We start from the raw sequence: 19,057 nt of genomic DNA, 5'->3' as shown, positions 1-19,057 counted from the left end.
TGCGCTGGGTGCCGAGAGGACGGATCGGTCAAGTGAAGGTGAAGGTGATCCGACATGTCGTAGATTGACGTAGCGATGAGAGATCACAGTCTACAGATGTATGGCACACGTCGAACAAGACGCGCACATAATCTGTTACAGACTTCCGATTTACATCACGAGATCAAGACGTGAGTACAGAAACACCAATGCAGTGTGTGTAAGAGACGATCATTAGGGTCCTTAGCAACGTGATGCTTCCAAAGGTCAACGCGAAGGCGGACGGATCGCAGTGTGGAAATCCTTCGCAAGCCAGATGTAACGGCAGATCTGATTATGTAGGCGTATAATTTGTTGTCTACCTGGCCAGTACTTGCAACAAAGCGGCACGTCTGTGCTTAAAGCATTGCGACAAGATCGTGGTGGTGACAGGAAGTCCGTACGAGAAGGCCGATCGAGTGCCCAGGTGTCTGGGGCGCGCTAGCCTTATTAGCACTTTCCCACTGCCACAGAAACTCACGATGCCTCAAGCCCGTCACAGCGCTCGTCCATCTGGAATGCCTTCGCATCATACGCGAGAATTCATTGCATCGCTCATGGCCAGTATTGCGAGTCGCCGGGACTATAGCCGAAGGACTGTCAGAGGGCGAGTCATGGCGGATGACGCTGCGGGGAAAGAATTCGTCAGGCACCTGGTGGATATTGTTCTCCGCATCAGCATCTTGAGCCCAGGCTATTCCAAGCAGCAGGTACTTGCATGCAGCAGCATGGCTGGCTCATCCAATGATAGTATACTAAGATGATGCGGGCTGGTTCCGATGTGGTAGTGTTCTAGATACATATACCAGGTTTGGCCTTCACGCGTCGCGTTATTGCTTTTGCGAGCCTTTCATTGCGCATACACCTGAAACCCTTATATCGACGTACAACTTATACATAGATCATGGGCAATCACGCGCTGATTTATGGCGCTTCTGGAATCTCAGGATGGGCGATCGTTAATGCCATCTTGAATGGATATCCTTCCAAAGATGCCTTCTCTCGAGTCACAGCTATGGTTAATCGGCCACTCACACGGGAGATGGCTCTCTGGCCTGACGACCCAAGACTTCAAATCGTGTCTGGTGTCGATCTAGTCAAAGGTACACAAGAAGAGCTGGAGAAGCAGATCAAAGAAAAGGTCAAAGATGTTGAAACCGTGACGCAAGTGTACTTCTATTGTAAGTAACAACGTTCAGGAGAAATCGCAGGGTCTGACATGACGAAGCATATAAGCAGATCGACGAACCCGAGGCCGAGTGCAAGACCAATGAGGCGATGTTGGAGCGCGCCGTGACTGCGATCGATCATCTGTCCTCCAAGCTATCATACGTACTGCTTCCGACGGGAACCAAGATCTACGGTTGCCAGATGTTGGATAAGTTCCCATTCGCAAACGACCTACCACTCAAGGAGACACTGCCACCCATCCCGGAACCATACCTTTCCCAGCTTTTCTACTACAACCAGATCGACTGCTTGAAACGCATCTCCAAAGGAAAGAACTGGAGCTGGTGCGAAGTTCGGCCAGACAACATCATTGGTTTCGTACCAAACAACAACGCGTATTGCCTTGCGCAAACACTGGCATTGTACCTCTCGCTATATCGATCTGTTGAGGGCGAAGGCGCAAAGTGCCCATTCCCTGGTACTGAGAAGTCGTGGGTGAACAAGTACAATGAATCCCCACAAGACATGGTTGCGCACTTTTCCATCCACGCTTCTTTAAACCCGGAGAAGACCGCATCGCAGAGCTTCAATGTGGGTGGTCAAGAGGATAGCTGGAGTGGCAAGTGGCCGGTAATCTGTGATTACTTCGGTCTGAAGGGTACCGGACCTGAAGAGGGTTCACCACAGCCAGGCGCGTACATTGACGCGCACAAGAAGGAGTGGGAGGAGCTGGAGAAGAAGCACAATCTTAAGAAGGGAAGCGTCGATAGCGATATCACGCACCCCGGATTCCAGGTATGTCAAATATCTGGTTGCGCCGTGTTCGCATGCAATAGCTGACCAGTATTAGTACTTCATCATGACGATGTTCGACTTCGACCGCCGAATGAGCATGGAAGCTTCGCACAAGGTCGGATACACGGAGGAGATTGGGACGAAGGAAACGTGGACGACTGCATTCGATCGCATGAGGAAAGCGAAAGTGATACCCTGATGCCGTGAAGGAAACCTTGGAAGAGCGTGCTGTGAGTGTTTAGGGGACCTTAAGGGTCCGGCAAGTGGGCCTTCCAAGCTCGTGGCTGCCTGGGCCCCCGCGCCATCTCCATTGGCGAGCACGACCCAGAGTTTCAATATATTCCTGTTTGATATGCGCGACTCTCAGCCAAAGTCTCACTGCTTATAAATAGCGCAAGGTCGGTCAATTGCTAGAGCTATGACGCTAGCCGTCGGTCTCATTTGGAGTCCTGTTTGCTGCGCCCCCACAATGCCATTGAAGCAGCACCATCTAGGCGACTGATGAACAGTCTCGATATCCTCCGATGCTCCCATCTGCGGGAGGTCCGCGAAACAAGGTGGTTTTGAAGGGCCTGGGCGTAGTGGCCTTTTTCTGCATAGGTGCGTCGCGTCACCGTTCCAAGGTTCCGGGCGCGTTAGACTCAACTACAGTTGTCGCATTGGCACTCCAAGATGCTGCCCATGTTGGACACCTGGGTCTTCATTGTATGGTGCTAACATCTCCATAGTAATTCTGCTGCTGATGTCAAGGTTCCCCCACAAACGACCGGGCGCGAACCTCAACCTCCCACTACGCATACTCCCGCTCGGCGACTCGATAACTTGGGGTGGCCAGCCGGGTGCAGACAACGGGACAGATGGATACCGCGCACAACTGATCCACGCGCTTATACGTGCGCGCTACGCGTCGGTGAACTTTGTCGGCACGCAGCGCTCTGGACTCATGCCCAACAATGACAACGAGGGGCACCCAGGGGCCACAATCAGCGAGCTTCATGCCGTAATGAAAGCTGGACTTCAGATGCGACCGAATGTCATCTTGCTGCATATTGGCACGAACGATATGGCTCGCCCTGAAACCGCAGAAGAGAAGTGGGCAGATGCGCCGAAGCGATTAGCAACGCTGCTGGACGACGTGCTGGACGTGTGCCCGGACGCTGCGGTGCTGGTTGCGAAGATCATACAGGGAGCGGATATGCAGGCGCAGGAAAACATCAAGAGGTTTAATGATGCCGTGCCTGCGGTCGTGAAGAAGAAGCTTGATCAGGGCTTCAAGGTTGCGGTTGTCGACCACAGCGTCGTCCTACCCGAGGAATTGGTCGACGGGGTGCATCCGTGGGTATTCCACGATTATCCGTGGCGTAGAAGCACGTTTGCTAATCGAATCAGGTCCTATTCCGGCTACTTTCATATGGGAAACATGTGGTTCGATGCTATCAAAGCTGCCAGTGGCCTAGGGGTCATAACACCGCCCGTCGCGTTACACAAGACATAACCCGCGAAGATCACACGCGTTCAAAGCCGACAACTTGCAACACTACCTACCATATCGAGCTTCACGAGACACAATACTCTCTGACAGTGGTGGCAAGACACACACTGCCTCTCAAGTTGCACAGATATCTCACATGCGAGCTTGATTTCCGCTAGGCAATCAAGATTGTCAGACCGAGCACGACGCAAGAACGAGCGCGCATGGCACTACGACCACGCTACAGGCGACTCCGTCCGGACCAGTCCTTACCAATAGAATGCAATTCGTCTTGCTTACTGTGCTACGCTCACGATTCAAGCCTGATCATGCCACTGCCATGCGTGAGTCGCATGCATCGGCCATACGCTCATTCGCTAGCCCCGACGGTGGAAATCTGCGCGGGGTCAACATGCGGGCAGGCGGGGCGCCCACGCTGCATCACGCTAAAGCATATCCAACCCCAACCATGGAAGTTTGCCCTTCTCACAGAAGGCGTGATCACTTTTTGCATGTCCGCAATATCTGCAAAGACGCCTAAGTGGAATGACAGATGCTGTGGAACACGACAATCTGGTTTCTAGGGCCTCGCGGTTAGTCGGCTAGAATTGTCAAACGCTTTTGGCAAGTCTTCTTGACAGCTCTGCATATATGGCGTCGGATATGCTTTGGCGAGCTGCTGCCGCTATGGCAGCGACGGATGACTACGCGTTGTAGTGCATGTAGCGTCATGGTCACAGGGATCGGTCGGCTTTGGTATATCTCAATCGTCGTGCGGTTCGGTTTTTGGTCAGCCTTACTCCATTTGTGTCAGCTTGGTTGCTGCTTTCTGTTCTTTCCGACTCTTCGTTAGAAGAACGACTGAATAGAGACCTCACCTCACCATGGGTTTCGTAGACGAGGATCGCGTTCGCCTGGTCGCGATCTGGGCACCCGCTGCAGTACGTCTTTCAGCTCTCCTCTTGACATTGATCTGATAAGCCCAGTTCGTCGCATATGTAGTCTTGACGGCAATCTACAACCTCACATTTCACCCTCTTGCCAAATATCCTGGCCCGCTGCTATGGCGCGTCTCGCCCATTCCCTCGATCATCTCCCTGTTACGCGGCCGCATAGCCTTCGACTACAAGGTCCACCACGACAAATACGGGCCCGTGGTGCGCGTCATGCCCAATGAGCTCTCCTTCAATACAGCAAAAGCATGGGACGATATCTACGGCCATCGAGTCGGGCTTGCGAACATGGACAAAGATCCTATTCACGTCGGTGCTGTCGAAGCGATTCCAGGTGCGACGAATTTGACCATGGCTTCTGATATCCACCATGCAAGGCAGAGGAGAGCGCTGGCTCATGCTTTCAGCAAGCAGGCTTTGCTGGAACAGCAGTATATCTTGAAGGGATACGTGAATCTGTTTGTGGACAGGCTGAGGGAAAAGGCGCATAAAGGTGAAGCAGCGAATATGGTTTCGTGGTTCAACTTTTGCACCTTCGACATTATTGGCGATCTCAGTTTTGGCGAGCCATTTGGATGTCTACGCGAAGGTACATATCGCCCACACAAGGGGTGTCGTAGTATACACTCTTAGCCTGTACTGACAGATCTTTTTAGGTGAAGGTTCTGAGTCCGCAAACTGGGTAGTCCTAATCTACGAAGCCATCAAATCCGGCGCAATTGAACAAGCAACTCGCCGCTTTGCCAAACCCGGGTCACTCGCACAAAAATTCCTCATGTGGTGCATACCCACTGTCGTCCGCGAACGCCGTTTCCGCCATCTGCGTAACTCGACTGAGAAGACTGTGAAGAGACTGAACCAAAAAGACAACGATCACCGCGACTTCATCTGGTACATTCTGAAACAACGAGAGAAGAAAAACGAGGTCAGCGACGACGAGGTGATCATGAACGCAGCTTTGTTCATCGTGGCGGGCAGTGAAACTACTGCAACGGAGCTTTGTGGACTGACGAACTACCTCTTGAGGAACCCGGTCATCTTCAAGAAGTTGAAAGACGAGTTGAGAAGCGCAGTTAAGACTGAGGAGGACATCAACATGGACGTCTTGGGCAGCTTACCATACATGAACGCTTGCATCGAGGAGGGTCTTCGTATCTTCCCTCCAGTACCCGTTGGTCTCTTGCGCACAGTGCCCAAGGGCGGTTCACTAATCGACGGCCATGCCGTACCCGGAAATACATCTGTCTGCGTCAGTTCCTGGGGCGCGTCGCACTCAGCTGCCAACTTTGCGCAACCCGACACTTTCATCCCCGAACGCTTCCTCGACACTCCAGAGTCCAAAGCAAAGTTCGCTGGCGACTCCAAAAAAGCGGCGCAACCCTTCTCGACCGGACCGAGAGGGTGCATTGGCAGGAATCTGACGTATGTCGAGTTGAGGCTGATTCTGGGTGCGTTCTTGTGGAACTTTGATGTTGAGTTTGCGGATGGGGCGCCGCTTTGGGATCCGAAGGATGAGTTTAAGGGGCTGAAGGCGTATAATACTTGGGAGAAGAGTCCGTTGATGGTCAAGTTGACGGATGTGAGGAAGACGCCTGCTTAGAGGGGTTGGGATGCGGCAGCGCAGTAACTTAGGATGGCAGTATATAAATTCTATACCTGATAATGGATGGAATCTTTGCTATATCACTCAATCAATGTACCTGCTGCTTATCCTGATCACTCATGCACCTGGAGGGCCGCGAATCAACACGCTCATGTGACCTCGTGATAGCGCGACGCGGGGCTGGCTTAGCTCCAAATCTCCTACGTCAGCGTCCACGATTGCCGGCAGCTTGACATCAACAGTCACCACCGATGCACAGACACCTGCTTTCTCTACTCACGAAACAGATACCAATTTCCACCAAAACCAGCTCCCGGGGCATATTGCGACTGCGCAATTCGACTGTGCAACACAGCCTTCTACCACGCACCTTCCACACCCGCGCACCACTCTGCGCAGCCTACAACATGCCGCAAGATCCAAAGATCGTCAAAGTAGAGGTATATTCAAACTGTACGATATAAATGTGAGATATGTACTGACTGCGTACGTCTACCTCTACAGCCACTTCCTGCCAGCGAGGCAAAGTGGATCGAGTTCCAGAAGATCTCATGGCAGGATCAAACTGGTAAAGACCGCGTATGGGAAGCCGCGGCGCGCAAGACTCGAGGCAAGGCAGGCGTCGACGCCGTCGCCATCACCACAATCATCCGCCACCCCTCGCGCCCACCTTCCACCATCATCATCCTGCAGTACCGCCCACCCGTCAATGCCGTCTGCGTCGAGCTTCCTGCCGGTCTAGTCGACGAGAAGGAAACACCTAGCGAGGCTAGCGTACGAGAGCTACACGAGGAGACTGGATACAAGGGCAAGCTAGCTTTCATCAGCCCGACTATCGTCTCCGACCCTGGTCTAAGCACTGCAAATATGCAATTGGCCATGGTGGAAGTCAACTTGAAGGAAGGCGACGCGGAGCCCGAGCAGGCGCTGGATGACGGCGAATTCATCGAGAGGGTCGTGGTGCCAATCGACGAGCTATACGACCGCTTGGTCAAGTACGATCAAGAGGGCAAGACAGTAGATGCGAGGCTCTGGCATTGGGCCGCTGGATGGAATGCCGCGAAGACTATGTTGTGATAGAGCTTATCTGGACCTGGGACTAGTCCCGTCATCACCTCCATCGAGGATTTTCTCGTGGCGCGATGTTATGCGCAGGTAAACAATCCCCTCAAGCGCGTCATCGGCGGGCTGATCTTCGAGGCCTCATGGTCACATCAAGGCGTGATATTGCCAAGAGGCTGGTAACTTGCTCACAGAACACTCCGCTTGCGGGGACTATCAAACAAACACCCAATATTCGAGACCAACTCGTCACCCGTGATCAACGAACGTGCTCTTTACCTCACTCAAAATGGCCTTTGTCGCCTTCCGTTTCCTGCTCACTCAGTTGTACGACGAACGCGCTCAGTTTCTTGGCTCTTTATCGTCATTTCGCCAGCTAACACCGCCTGCTGCATCACACGTGTGCTCATCGCAAGAGTCACTTGGGTCTTTGATCGCTATTCCGGTAAGAGCGCGCTGTAACAGCGCCAGTAGCGTACACCCATGGGCGCATATAAGCTGCGAACTTCTTCGTTCCTTCTCCCGTACACCAGCCCGACTTCCCTGATCGGTATTTTCTTCCGAAAGCCATTACTATATACAGTACTCGATCTTATCTTCCTTTTCCCCCATATCAGATCTCCTAGATCCTCTCAGATCTACCCGTCATCGACACGATGTATTCCTCCAGTTACCTCGCTAGTAAGATGCCTTATGAATTCTTCAAGTCTTAGCTAATCGTGGACAGTTGCGTTCGGCTTCCTTGCTGTGCTCACCAACGCCGCTCCAGCCGATTTCAAGACTCAAGACATGTCCAAGGACTGGAGCCATGTCTTCCCCAAAGAACACTTCATGCCCTCACTGATCGAACCCGGCTCATCGATGGCGTCTATATCTATACCTAGTTGGATCGGCCTGGGCGACCCAGACGTTCCTCAAATTCGAGGTGAAATTCGAAATCACTGTCCCTTTTCAGTCTGGGCTCGTCTGTCTATCGCCGCCAACAACTCCTTTGGAGAGCCCTGCGCCAATGCTGGGGAGACCCAGATGGTGGAAGTACTACCAGGCCATAGGTACAAGGCGCCTTTCCCGTGCCAGCTGAACCAGTGTGGTCACAACAGTACGTATTTCCTATTCATCTCCTAATCTTCCTCATTACTTTCAACTGCTCTCACTAACACACACCCAGTCAAGGTCGCCTACCATCCCGAGGATCGCAACGTTTACCAGATCGAGTACTCCTTAGACCCCCATGACGGACGTATGTGGTACAACCTCTCTGCCGAAGACGGTGCGCCTTTCCAGGATGTTGAGCGCTACCTCGCTGGCTTCGGCCCTACATGCCCTTTCGTTCACTGCGCACCTGGACAATACGGTAAAGACCCGGTCCATGGATGTGACTGGCCAATTCAGCCAGTCTGTGATACTATCGGTAGTGTTGTCGGGGTGCTCTGTGGCAGGCTGGAGTAGGTATTTGGTGGTTATGAGGGTCGTTGTTGACTTGGTATCGGAGTTTCTGACTGAACGTACACGGACTATATAGATTGGATATCAGAGGGCTATTGTATGGCATTTGGCGAATGCACGATATGCGATAGATAGACATGTTGCGAGACACTTCGGTGTGCTTTTGATCTTAGAAAATCATACACATCCATGCACATCTACTTTAGTTGTGAAATGTCGAACATCACCCCCGGCAGTGCTCAATCTCTGTTTCCATAAGCTGTACTAAATACTCAAAATCTATTCTGAGGTGAGAAGCACTTCGAGCATGCCCATCTTATCTTCAAAGCAAACTGAGTATAACAAGCACGCATGGTTTTCTGGGGTTCTCAACCCACTAGACGTTTCTCCCCGCCGCACTCTGGCGCAGTGATCTCATACACTCTTTCCTCTGTTCTACACTGATCTAGATATGACACACAAATCACGTATCACCTTCCGCAGTTTCCCCGCCACACAGCCGCAAAGTACCCCATTGATGCCAGCGTGTTTGCATCGCCTGGCCTCGACGAGATGAGCTCCTTGGCTATTTGTTTGACCGCTCATGTGTCTCGACCGCCCGTATAGCACAATATGTCTTGATTCGACTGCAAACACACTCAACCCTCACCGTCCTGGATTCTAGGCCTGGCATCATTTCCGCATGTCGACCGGTGCTTCTCAGGACACGCCGCTAAAGAGGAAGCATGAGGCTTATAAAGTGCTCTCTTCGCTGCTCTATCGATCTTTCCTATTCTCTACTTCTTCCCATTTCGACCGCATCCCTCAACGAGCAATCCCCCTCTTCTCAAAACATCTTTATCCTCCCCAATCTGTGCAAACAACCAGGCCATACCCACGCCCCAAGTTTCTTATCAACCCAACCATCAATATGTACACCATCACCTTCTTCCTCCTGGCCCTCCTCTCGATCCTCTCCCTCACCCATGCCACCGCCATCCCCAACCCAGCCGCCGACGCCAACCCTTCCTCCATCGGCATGATCCTCAACAACAACTGCAACTTCGACGTCTGGGTCCGCCAAGGTGTCGCCGCAGAGCCTGGATCGCGCAAGGGCCAAGGCGAGACCTGCGGTCCCATGAGCGGCAAGGATACCCAAGAAGTCAAACTCGCTGCGGGACAGAAGTACACCACCACTGTTCCTGTTCTCATGGATAGTTGTGGACACTCTGGTAAGTGCAATGTGCGGAGGTGAGAGACGTTGCTGACATGTGGAAATAGTCAAGGTCGCTCGCAAGCCAGCCGATTGGCAGACGTGCTATCAGTACGAGTTCAACTGGGCCAAGGAGAACCGCAAGATCTGGTATGTCGATCATGTTCTTTGTCTTCTTCTCACTCATATCTTTCCCTTCATCACCTTTATCATCTCTTCACGTACCCGCTTCAAGCCATCTCAGCTCCAGTACTAACACCAGGCAGGTACAACCTCTCCTCCCTCAACGGAAACCCATTCACCGACGTCGCCCGCCAGCTTGGCGGCCCCTACGGCTCTACCTGCCAGTACTTCCGCTGCCAGCCTGGTAATGATGGTAGCCAGTGCGACTACCCTCTCATTGGCAACTGCGCTACCGTCGGTGATCTTGTTGGCTATCTCTGCTAGGCGGGATATATTATTGGCAAGACTCGGGGCAAGAAAAAGGTCTCATAGACGGGAAGGATACTACATTGGTATGTGTAGATGTCTGACATCGTCAAGATGGTACTGGGATGATATACGGAGGCTCGAGTGAATCGATCAGGTGCTCTTAGGAGTCAATGGTCTTCATGTTGGCATCGGTAGTTTACTGAACTCAATTGATATATCTCATCCCCAACTCTTCTGCACTGCGCCTTCCAAGTCTCTTCAACCACAACCATGGCTGCCCTAGTTGTTCGCCGTCTTATCGTTATAATAATGCACAGTCTGATCCGCGCACCCACTCGGCGTCTGATACAAGTAATTCCCCAAATTGATATACAACTTCTGCCCTGTGCACACATACCACGCACTCTTATTCGGCCGATTAACACCCGCAACACTCCACTGAAGATCATCTCCGCCCCACGCAAACGTACCATACGTATTTTTGCTCTCCGAGAAGCTAACAGCGAGCGACATGCCGTTGATGGAGCGCTCCTCGGATACCACAGCGTAGAGAAGCTTGACAGGTTCGCCAGGTGCGGAGACGAGTTGGACCAGCTGGCCGCTGACGACCTGGAACTGGCCTGCTGTTGTGTAGTCGCCGAGGAGGGCGGGGCCGGTCGAGTAGAGGGGGTTCGTTTGGAAGTATTTGTGGAAGTTGGGGGCTGCGACTCCGCGGATCCAGTAGTAGCCGCTTTGGAGTGTCTTGCCTGGGCCGGTGCCTGCGGGGGTGCTGGTGGTGGTTGGTGCACCTGGTGTGACTGTTGTAGATGTTGGTATCGGCACGGTTGAGAGTGTAGACGCAGATGTAGGTGCAGGTGCAGGCGCAGCACCAGGTTGGCATTGGGAGTAGTAGTCACTGAGAAGTTAGCATTAATGCATGAGACAATGATTCGATTCAGTCTCTCACTTGATCTTCACGCAGCCAGCACCTGAGTTGCATGTCGTCTCTCCAGACCAGTTCGTACCGCCACCTGGTCTCCAATTAGCAAATGAACCCTAACTACTTTGTGGTAAGCATACATTGCTGCCAATCTCCTACAGCCGCATAAGTAGTGCCCGCTAGCAAGGCCAGCAGAGTTGTGATTGAGCAACGCATGATGAGGTATGGTAGGGCAAGTGCTTCAGGTGGATAGCTAATTGCTTGTCTTCTCGAGAATAGAACATTTTGATGTACGATCCTGCTACCATATATCTTCCATCCTCATTCCAGAACGCTACCACATGATGCCAGATATAGTGCTCGTGCTGGATATGATTCGGACCGTGGTCGCCGCGTAAAGTGGTTAAAGTACCCTAGGGCGACAAGCGAGCACCAAAACCCGGGAGCGAGGCTGAACTGCAATATGCTTGTGCGACGCCAAATTGCTTAATCAATATACTGGTGTCCAAGTGGCTAACGCCCGATTCTTGTGACTGCAGCCCATGCAGGGATTGCCGACCGAGCCTGTAAATCCGGGTACCAGCTCATATCGCGTACAACAAAGGCTTGCTCGGAAGTCCTTCTCGAAGTCTGAACAGTCGGTCTGGTCGCCCTCCTAGAGTCTGAGCGCGAAGTGTGGCAGTATGATATCCCATTGTTTCGCGACAGTGCGACACGGGCACTCCATCCGGTCACCGGCTCGCGCGTATGATGTGAGGCTCGTCGCGTGTGCGTAGGCTTGCTCTTGTTCGTTGCGCGATCGCTCGAAGGCTATGCGTGTACCACGAGTGGCCATCCCGGCGTTTAGACCTGGACGAAAGCATCTGCATCATCTTCCTCTCCTCAGTCCACCTCAGCGACGCCACTGATAGGCTCCGGGCGCGCCGAAAACACAATCTTGTACTTCACCACCTCCACAATCTCCAGCTCCTCATCTTTCGCACCATCCTCGTCCCCAAGCCCACTCATCTCCACATCCTCGACGTTTATCTTCTCCCTCCTGCGGATGACACCAAGCGGTGTGGGCAGCTTCTTGCATTCGCCCGTCATGCGCTGGCCTTTGCCGACGTACATGTAGACGCGCTTCATCCATTTCGTGTCGCTCGGGTCGTTGATGGCGGGATTGTAGTGTGGGAAGACGAGTTTGCCGACTTGTGTGGAGGCCACGGAGGCTGCAGGCGGGGGGAAGTGGATTGTGCCCTGGATTTCGATGAGGGCCAGGCCCGAGGGCGTGTGGAGGAGCTGCGGAAGGGGGTTCTCGGCGCGAGAGGATGTTGCGGAGGAGCAAGGGAGATGGATCGGTACCGACGGCATCGCGGAGAGTTGATCGGGGCTTAGGTGGGAATTGAAGGAGCACCGTGGAGTAGGTGGGGGTTGTGTATTTGTGGTGTTGGGGCAGGATAATCCCCGCCGGCGAAAACTACGCGACGCGCTGAGATCTGGTGGGGCGAGCGCGCGCGATGGGCAGGAATGACGACACCAAGTGCGCAATAGTTTCGTCAAAATTCATCATTATTCATAGATATCTATTATGTACTAGAAGGCAACCACACTGCTCTTGCAGCCATCTAAGCCCTCTTGCCGAAGACCTTGTCGAAGCCAGTAAGGGTGAGCCTGTACTTGACGTTGTCGTTCTTGTACACGCGTTCGACTGCCTCCTTGATGCCCTCTTCGCTGAGCTGGATCTCCTGTACCCAACTCTTGATGTTCTGCTTGGATGCAAGCTGGAACATCTCCTCCATCTCGGGCCTGTTTCCGATGTGGGACGCGCCCATGTAGCAGCCGTTGGGTGCGAAGATCTGGGCGGGCATGGCAGGGAGCGGGTTGTCAGGGAAGCCGACCATGTGGAAGGTACCGTTGACCTTGAGGATGGAGAAGTATTCCGAGAGATCGAACTTGTCAGTCGCATCAGCCGTGTTGATGACGAAGTCGAACTGGAACTTCCATGGCTCAGCCCAGCCCTTGTCCTTGGTGACAATGAAGTCCTTAGCACCCATCTTCATCGCGTCCTCCTTCTTGTTGGGAGAGTGCGAGATGACATAGGTGTCGGCGCCCATAGCTACCGACCAAAGGACACCGAAGTGGCCAAGTCCTCCGAGTCCGATGATACCGACCTTCTTGCCGGGGCCGGCTCCTAACCTCTTCAAGGGCGAGTATGTGGTGAGACCAGCGCACAGCATGGGCGCTGCGAGGGCAGTGTCGAGGTTGTCTGGGATCTTGAAGACAAAGTACTCGTGGCCACGAATATGGCTGGAGTATCCACCCTGTGCGACAGTGCCGTCGTTGTGCTTAGCACCGTATGTGTCGACTTGGTTGGGGCAGTAGTTCTCCTGGTCGTTCTTGCATTGGTCGCAAGTGAGGTCGGCGCCAATCTGAGCACCAATACCGGCGCGGTCTCCAACCTTGACTCGGGTGACCTTGTCACCGACCTTGACGACCTTGCCGATAACCTCGTGTCCTACGCAGAGGGGTAGAGGGAGTTCCTCGCCCCATCCTCCAGTGATGGTGTGGACATCTGAAGCGCAGACACCGCAAGCGTCAATGGCAATGTCGACGTCGTACTCCTCAAACTTCTTGAGGGGAAGCTGGGAAAATGTCAGTACAGCTATCAATTGGAAGATTGGCTTATTGACTAACCTCCTGGCGCTTGAATGTGCTCCAGTTCTTGATGTCGGTCACCGCGAAGGCGTCGGTGGTCTCTGGGTAGGGCATCGTTGCGTTTGGGTTTGAATTGGAGTATGGGAAATGTTGTTGGGGAGGTGAGAGAGATGATGGAGGGGCAGGTGTTGAGGGGCATGCACACGTATTTCAAGCATCGGTCAATCCCCCGCCAGCTGTTAGAGTCGGCCCATGGCGCTTCGTCCAGTGAGGTCATAACAGTGGACGAGAACGAGAGGGTACCCGCCGTTGAGGCTCCTGCAGCTCCCTGATTGGGTAGGCCTACAGCCACGAGCGCGTTGTCGCTATGGCGCGCATTGTACCTTTTTCTTGACCGTCACTGACGCGTCAATGATCGCGACTTTAACCGTCACATCGGAGTTCTGCCAACGGTTTCGAGGGCTAGATCGCAAACCATGCCATGTCGCGCTGGCTAATCCACACTATACGCGTCTGGTCGTTCCGACCGTACCGAATTACAGTGGATTTCGTCAATGCGCTTGTATAGCTCCTGTCATCTTCGTTGTCCAGATATCGTGTTGTAAGAATGTCGCATTCGAGCGCCGGCGAATTCAGCGAAGGCGATGACAGATTTTCCGAGCTCGATCCAAACGGGGAAAGTACGACGACGTAGCTGTTCCGAGTGCCGAGCGTCATGCTTTAGTTGCCGACGTCATAACCCGGGCCTCGCACTTCATCTCTCATCGGTAGGTCATCGGTAGGTGTATCCAGAGTTTGTTTTTTGTTGCCTTTCCGTGCAGCGTCGACCAATGAGTGCGCATGCAGTAGGATATGCTGAGAATCCAGGATTGTGTACGCGGGTGCACCAAGCTAGTCCTCAGTGGCACGCGGCTCTTATACTGCTACAATGGCATGCGCATGAGCCGAGCTGATATGGATGAACTCGTCCAGAACTTGGTCCCTCCAGTGCAAATCGGTTCGCGTTGTCAAGCTTCCGGCCATTTGCCATGCCACCTGGTACCCCGCATCGTGAATGCGGGGTGATGAACCGGAGGCTTACCCTTTTGGGCATTCCGTGATCTTGGGCAGCAGGTGCACACATGCGCTTGCCAGTAGGAACAGACCGAAGCCAACGGACTGACCGAGTCCGGAGAATGAGCGCGACGTCTGTTTGTCGGCCATGGAAGGAGCCAAACTACCTGCGCCACCTTGACCAAGTACTTCTGTCCTTCTCTTGTCCTCCGCCATCTTTCAAGTCACTCTCATATACGCTTCTAATAGTGTGAACCCAATTCGATCATAATGGCCGCCGCGGCAGATGACAACTCGATGAACGCGCTGCGGTTCCATGGGCAACATGACCTGCGATACGAGAGGATTCCGATACCCCAAGTCAAAGCAGGGCAAGTCAAAGTGAAACCGGCATGGGTGGGAATTTGCGGATCAGGTAAGGACCCAATTACAGAAAGTGAGACAGCGAAACTGACGTTGCTTTATACCTCCACGAATATTTGGGTATGTACTCGAATGACGAACATGCGCTCCATAGCTGAGCACCTAGGTGGCGCGAATCTCTGCCCTACCACGCCCCACCCAATCACCGGCGAAACGGTTCCACTAACCTTCGGCCATGAATTCAGTGGCACAGTAGAGGAAGTTGGCGAGGGTGTTACTGACTACAAAGCCGGCGACAGAGTTGTCATTCAGCCCATCATCTACGACGACACCTGCGGCGCCTGCGAGGAAGGTCTGCAAAATTGCTGCTGGTCCAACGGCTTCATCGGCCTGTCTGGTTGGGGCGGTGGTCTTGCAGATCACATCGTCGTTCCGACCTCTACTCTGTATCATCTCCCTGACAATGTTCCACTCGAGATTGGTGCGCTCGTTGAGCCCCTCGCTGTCGGCTGGCACGCAGTCAAGATCAGTCCTTTTAAGAAAGACAACGTCGCATTGGTGCTGGGGGGTGGGCCCATCGGTATATCAACAATCCTAGCTCTGAAGGCGAAAGGCTGCGATCGGATCATCGTCTCAGAAGTGAGCAGAAAGAGACAGGAGTTTGCGAGAAAGTTCGGAGCGCACTACATCATCGACCCCACCAAGGAAGACCTTGCCAAGCGCTGTCGCGAACTCACCGGAGGTAAGGGTGTACATGTAGTCTACGACTGTGCCGGCGTCCAGGCTGCTCTCAATCAGGCCGTACATGCCACCCGCGCTCGAGGCTGCATCGTCAACATTGCCATATGGGAGAAGCCTTGCACCATTTTCACCAACGACTTCAACTTCAAAGAGAGGACGTACATGGGCATTGCGACTTATGAGATTGGCGACTTCCAGGAAGTGATTGATGCACTGAGCAGGGGAGACATGGACCCGAAAGAGATGATCACCCAGAGAATTGCTCTTACCGAAGTTGAAGAGAAGGGCTTCAAGAGCCTCATCAACGACAAGGACAACCAGGTCAAAATTCTGGTGGAGGTTGGCGGAGGCGCATAGATGAATGGCTTGCAAGCTGACAGGGAACTTCCTGCGCGATCGAGTGTCCATGAGGAGAACTCTGCAGTCTCTTGTTGAGATGCAGAATCTCTGATCATTTCATAGGGACTTATCACTACTGGGTTTTAACTGTTTGATAACTTCCTCGCCGGTGAGCGGGTGGCGGGGCTTATATGCCCAAAGTAGCATTATAATCACATTTTCTCAACTCTTCATCGTCACTGGGCATTCGAACAAGGCCGAAATAGTGCGTAAAGTATGATTTGAATGAGTCCGGCACACTCTCGTTACGTGTTGAACCAACAAGAAGCAGCGTTGTTCTATTTAATAAGCAAAGGTTCTAGCGGTAAAGACTGTGATTTGATATCCACCACTGCCGTTGCCGGCTACCATCTACCGATGTCACCCGCCATGTTCAACCCTATCGACTCCTCATGATCGTCTAGCAGGTGATCTTGTACGAGTTCTTAGGGCCATACGCCTCACAAACACCGACTTCGCCGAACACCTCTGGGGCTTCATCTGTGCAGTCGAAAGATGTGTGCAGATTGACTATCGGCAAAGATTAGCGAAGTCGTATTCCTGGTATAGGAACTTACTCTTGCAGTTGGGGTTAGCAGCTTCGGTAATGATGAGACTCTTGTTGCCGTCGTAGATGCTGATGCACCTGTTGGCGGGGAGGTTGGTTGAGCCCTCAATCAGACATCCGGATGCGGTGCTGCAGGCGGCGCACGTCGAGATCGTGAATGAGAGGGTACCCTGTGCGGCGCTGGATGCGACGAATACAGAAGCGAGGGCAAGGAAGGTAGTTGAGAGCTGCATGTTGAAGATAGTGGGAAGTTTTGGCGTCGAGGAGAGGGATAATTTGTGGATTTAGGAGAAGAATTGGTTGGAGAGAAGATGATTCTCGAGCTCACAGTGAGGCATTCTTATACAAAGCATGAGGTTGTGGATTACATGATCGGGTTATTTTGCCAACCGATAACATCTTACTGATATTATTGCCCTGTGAGAATGCTGATGCTCGCTACGGACCCGTCTCATGACCAAGAACGCGTACGCAGGCACGCTCTGTTAGGCCGTGTTACGGCGGTGACAGCACGAAGAGAGGCTTTGTTGGGCTTTAGTACGATTAAGGACTGACCACGAGGTACACACGGCTAGCTGTTGGTAAGCGGGCGTATTTACAGTAAGCATACACGAGTTCCGGCTTGCCACTTCAGTCTTACATCTCTCTCTTAGCAAGTGTCGGCTCGAGGCGACTAGGCCTGCCCGTGTGTTGGTCTCACCACTCTTTTGTTAGCAAGTAGAAGTCTTTTGTGCACGTGAGGTGGCTAGATCATGGCTGTCATTTCTCGCTACGATCAGAGCATCAATCTGTTTACCCTCGTGGCAGCCTTCCATGATCACGTCGCAAAAGATTCAGAAGTTAATTGCGTGAGAAATGGTCCGAAAATATGAGTAGAGATGTTCTCGTCGAACTCCATGCGCGCAAAGAATTTGGAGACGCCCTGTATTGTAGATATATAAACACCCCTCCTGTCATGTGTTGAACGAACAGCGAGCGGCGGTAAGAGAAGAGGAGGGAAGAAACATCGCAAGATGCTGACACAAAAGTATGTACTGTAGATACTTTACAGATATCAATACTCTAGATGCACCAGGCGGCTTAACATGTGATCTTGAAGCTGTTCGATGGAATCTTGCTTTCGCAAATCCCGCCGTTGTCCTTGTGCACCTCCGGCGTTCCTCCGCAGTTGAACTCGGGGTAGAGATTGACTGCACAATACGTTAGCTCGAAGATGGGTGGACGGGGAAGTATATGGCTTCAGTACCTTGGCAAGACGGGATAGTTGCGTCGTAAGTCTTGATGGTGGTGCTTCCATTCCACATGGTGATGCAAAGGTCCGGTGGAAGGTTGGATCGGGTGTTGACAGAACAGAACGTGCCCGGCACCGGGGTGCACTCAGTACAGTTCCATGTTGTGAAGGTAACGCTGTCGTACGCGGCAGCTGTGGCAGCCAGAGCGATGCCTGAGAGAAGAGCAGAGGTGGAAAAATACATGTTTGGAAGGAATCGATCGGACACTTTCGTTGTCTGGGCTGGAGGGCGAAAGGTGTTGTACAGGCCCATCTCCAGCGGATTGCTGCTCTTATACTTCGTAGTAGGATACAAGGCATCCCGTCGTAAGTTGGCCAAGCAGTCACGAGTATGCTACAGCGGTTCATGCCCAGAATAATTCCACGCCGTCCATTGCCCGAATGCGACGATAACAACAAAGACCCTGCATGTCAGGGCTGTTGACACCAACTGACGATAGTCCATGCTTTGAGAGGGCAGGTAGTCTTGATCTTGGCTTGGGCGCGGCGTATACGTGACTATCGTGGGAAAGACATCCATGGAACAAAGAAGTATGACTAACGATTGACATTGCTGATGCCAACTGTGATCTACGCGGATTTCCCTACGACCGAAAGATGACACGGGGTATCATGGAGAGCATTGGCGGTGTTGGTGGCGATGATTTCTGGAGGTGAGATTTTGGTGGCTGGTCTCTACCCATCCATACTGAGTCTCATTGGCCGTCGCAAGTCTTTCCACATTTTCCATTTGACTATGATGTTTGCCGTGCACGTTTGCTATAGATTGTAGAAGCCTGTCTGGTAGTTCAGCAATATTATGTAAACCGCAAACAGCTCTTGAGCTTAGTAGAAAGCGCAGATCGGGAGTAAAACATGGCCTAGTATACATAAGTATGCATATATCGCCATTGAGGATCCTGGCCGCACACAAAAATCTGATGACGAATCTATGCGGTAGGCTGAGCCGCGCCCTAGGTCGAAAG

At 52.7% G+C, this 19,057-nt stretch overlaps 11 protein-coding genes across 11 annotated transcripts; 7 read left to right on the top strand and 4 right to left on the bottom strand.

Moving 5' to 3' along the window:
- Nucleotides 1–922: 922 nt before the first annotated feature.
- On the top strand, nucleotides 923–2,182 carry J4E92_003220 (uncharacterized protein; the record flags this gene model as incomplete). Its single annotated transcript, XM_051494619.1, has 3 exons — nucleotides 923–1,199; nucleotides 1,247–1,983; nucleotides 2,039–2,182. The coding sequence occupies 3 exons, from the start codon at nucleotides 923–925 to the stop codon at nucleotides 2,180–2,182; spliced, it is 1,158 nt and encodes a 385-aa protein (XP_051354912.1).
- A 325-nt stretch (nucleotides 2,183–2,507) lies between these two features.
- On the top strand, nucleotides 2,508–3,478 carry J4E92_003219 (uncharacterized protein; the record flags this gene model as incomplete). Its single annotated transcript, XM_051494618.1, has 3 exons — nucleotides 2,508–2,526; nucleotides 2,712–3,318; nucleotides 3,373–3,478. 3 exons carry the CDS (start codon nucleotides 2,508–2,510, stop codon nucleotides 3,476–3,478), a joined length of 732 nt encoding a protein of 243 aa, XP_051354911.1.
- Nucleotides 3,479–4,338: 860 nt separating this feature from the next.
- On the top strand, nucleotides 4,339–6,007 carry J4E92_003218 (uncharacterized protein; the record flags this gene model as incomplete). The annotated part of the gene is made up of 3 exons (XM_051494617.1): nucleotides 4,339–4,395; nucleotides 4,441–4,996; nucleotides 5,064–6,007. 3 exons carry the CDS (start codon nucleotides 4,339–4,341, stop codon nucleotides 6,005–6,007), a joined length of 1,557 nt encoding a protein of 518 aa, XP_051354910.1.
- A 410-nt stretch (nucleotides 6,008–6,417) lies between these two features.
- Nucleotides 6,418–7,087, top strand: J4E92_003217 (uncharacterized protein; the record flags this gene model as incomplete). Its single annotated transcript, XM_051494616.1, has 2 exons — nucleotides 6,418–6,450; nucleotides 6,515–7,087. 2 exons carry the CDS (start codon nucleotides 6,418–6,420, stop codon nucleotides 7,085–7,087), a joined length of 606 nt encoding a protein of 201 aa, XP_051354909.1.
- A 641-nt stretch (nucleotides 7,088–7,728) lies between these two features.
- On the top strand, nucleotides 7,729–8,521 carry J4E92_003216 (uncharacterized protein; the record flags this gene model as incomplete). Its single annotated transcript, XM_051494615.1, has 3 exons — nucleotides 7,729–7,753; nucleotides 7,800–8,171; nucleotides 8,241–8,521. The coding sequence occupies 3 exons, from the start codon at nucleotides 7,729–7,731 to the stop codon at nucleotides 8,519–8,521; spliced, it is 678 nt and encodes a 225-aa protein (XP_051354908.1).
- Nucleotides 8,522–9,428: 907 nt separating this feature from the next.
- J4E92_003215 (uncharacterized protein) lies at nucleotides 9,429–10,157 on the top strand (the record flags this gene model as incomplete). Its single annotated transcript, XM_051494614.1, has 3 exons — nucleotides 9,429–9,729; nucleotides 9,779–9,860; nucleotides 9,977–10,157. 3 exons carry the CDS (start codon nucleotides 9,429–9,431, stop codon nucleotides 10,155–10,157), a joined length of 564 nt encoding a protein of 187 aa, XP_051354907.1.
- Nucleotides 10,158–10,421: 264 nt separating this feature from the next.
- On the bottom strand, nucleotides 10,422–11,277 carry J4E92_003214 (uncharacterized protein; the record flags this gene model as incomplete). Its single annotated transcript, XM_051494613.1, has 3 exons — nucleotides 10,422–11,037; nucleotides 11,089–11,152; nucleotides 11,202–11,277. 3 exons carry the CDS (start codon nucleotides 11,275–11,277, stop codon nucleotides 10,422–10,424), a joined length of 756 nt encoding a protein of 251 aa, XP_051354906.1.
- Nucleotides 11,278–11,943: 666 nt separating this feature from the next.
- Nucleotides 11,944–12,414, bottom strand: J4E92_003213 (uncharacterized protein; the record flags this gene model as incomplete). Its single annotated transcript, XM_051494612.1, has 1 exon — nucleotides 11,944–12,414. One exon carries the CDS (start codon nucleotides 12,412–12,414, stop codon nucleotides 11,944–11,946), a length of 471 nt encoding a protein of 156 aa, XP_051354905.1.
- Nucleotides 12,415–12,668: 254 nt separating this feature from the next.
- On the bottom strand, nucleotides 12,669–13,812 carry J4E92_003212 (uncharacterized protein; the record flags this gene model as incomplete). Its single annotated transcript, XM_051494611.1, has 2 exons — nucleotides 12,669–13,685; nucleotides 13,738–13,812. 2 exons carry the CDS (start codon nucleotides 13,810–13,812, stop codon nucleotides 12,669–12,671), a joined length of 1,092 nt encoding a protein of 363 aa, XP_051354904.1.
- A 1,209-nt stretch (nucleotides 13,813–15,021) lies between these two features.
- J4E92_003211 (uncharacterized protein) lies at nucleotides 15,022–16,212 on the top strand (the record flags this gene model as incomplete). Its single annotated transcript, XM_051494610.1, has 2 exons — nucleotides 15,022–15,166; nucleotides 15,281–16,212. 2 exons carry the CDS (start codon nucleotides 15,022–15,024, stop codon nucleotides 16,210–16,212), a joined length of 1,077 nt encoding a protein of 358 aa, XP_051354903.1.
- A 442-nt stretch (nucleotides 16,213–16,654) lies between these two features.
- J4E92_003210 (uncharacterized protein) lies at nucleotides 16,655–17,034 on the bottom strand (the record flags this gene model as incomplete). Its single annotated transcript, XM_051494609.1, has 2 exons — nucleotides 16,655–16,764; nucleotides 16,812–17,034. 2 exons carry the CDS (start codon nucleotides 17,032–17,034, stop codon nucleotides 16,655–16,657), a joined length of 333 nt encoding a protein of 110 aa, XP_051354902.1.
- Between the last annotated feature and the right edge of the window lie 2,023 nt (nucleotides 17,035–19,057).

Source organism: Alternaria infectoria, assembly GCF_024043175.1.
Source record: "Alternaria infectoria strain BMP 0036 chromosome Unknown scaffold_4, whole genome shotgun sequence".
In the NCBI taxonomy this organism is placed as follows: Eukaryota; Fungi; Ascomycota; class Dothideomycetes; order Pleosporales; family Pleosporaceae; genus Alternaria; species Alternaria infectoria.
The sequence above is the reverse complement of the archived record's forward strand: the minus strand, read 5'-3'. Positions and strand labels throughout refer to the sequence as shown.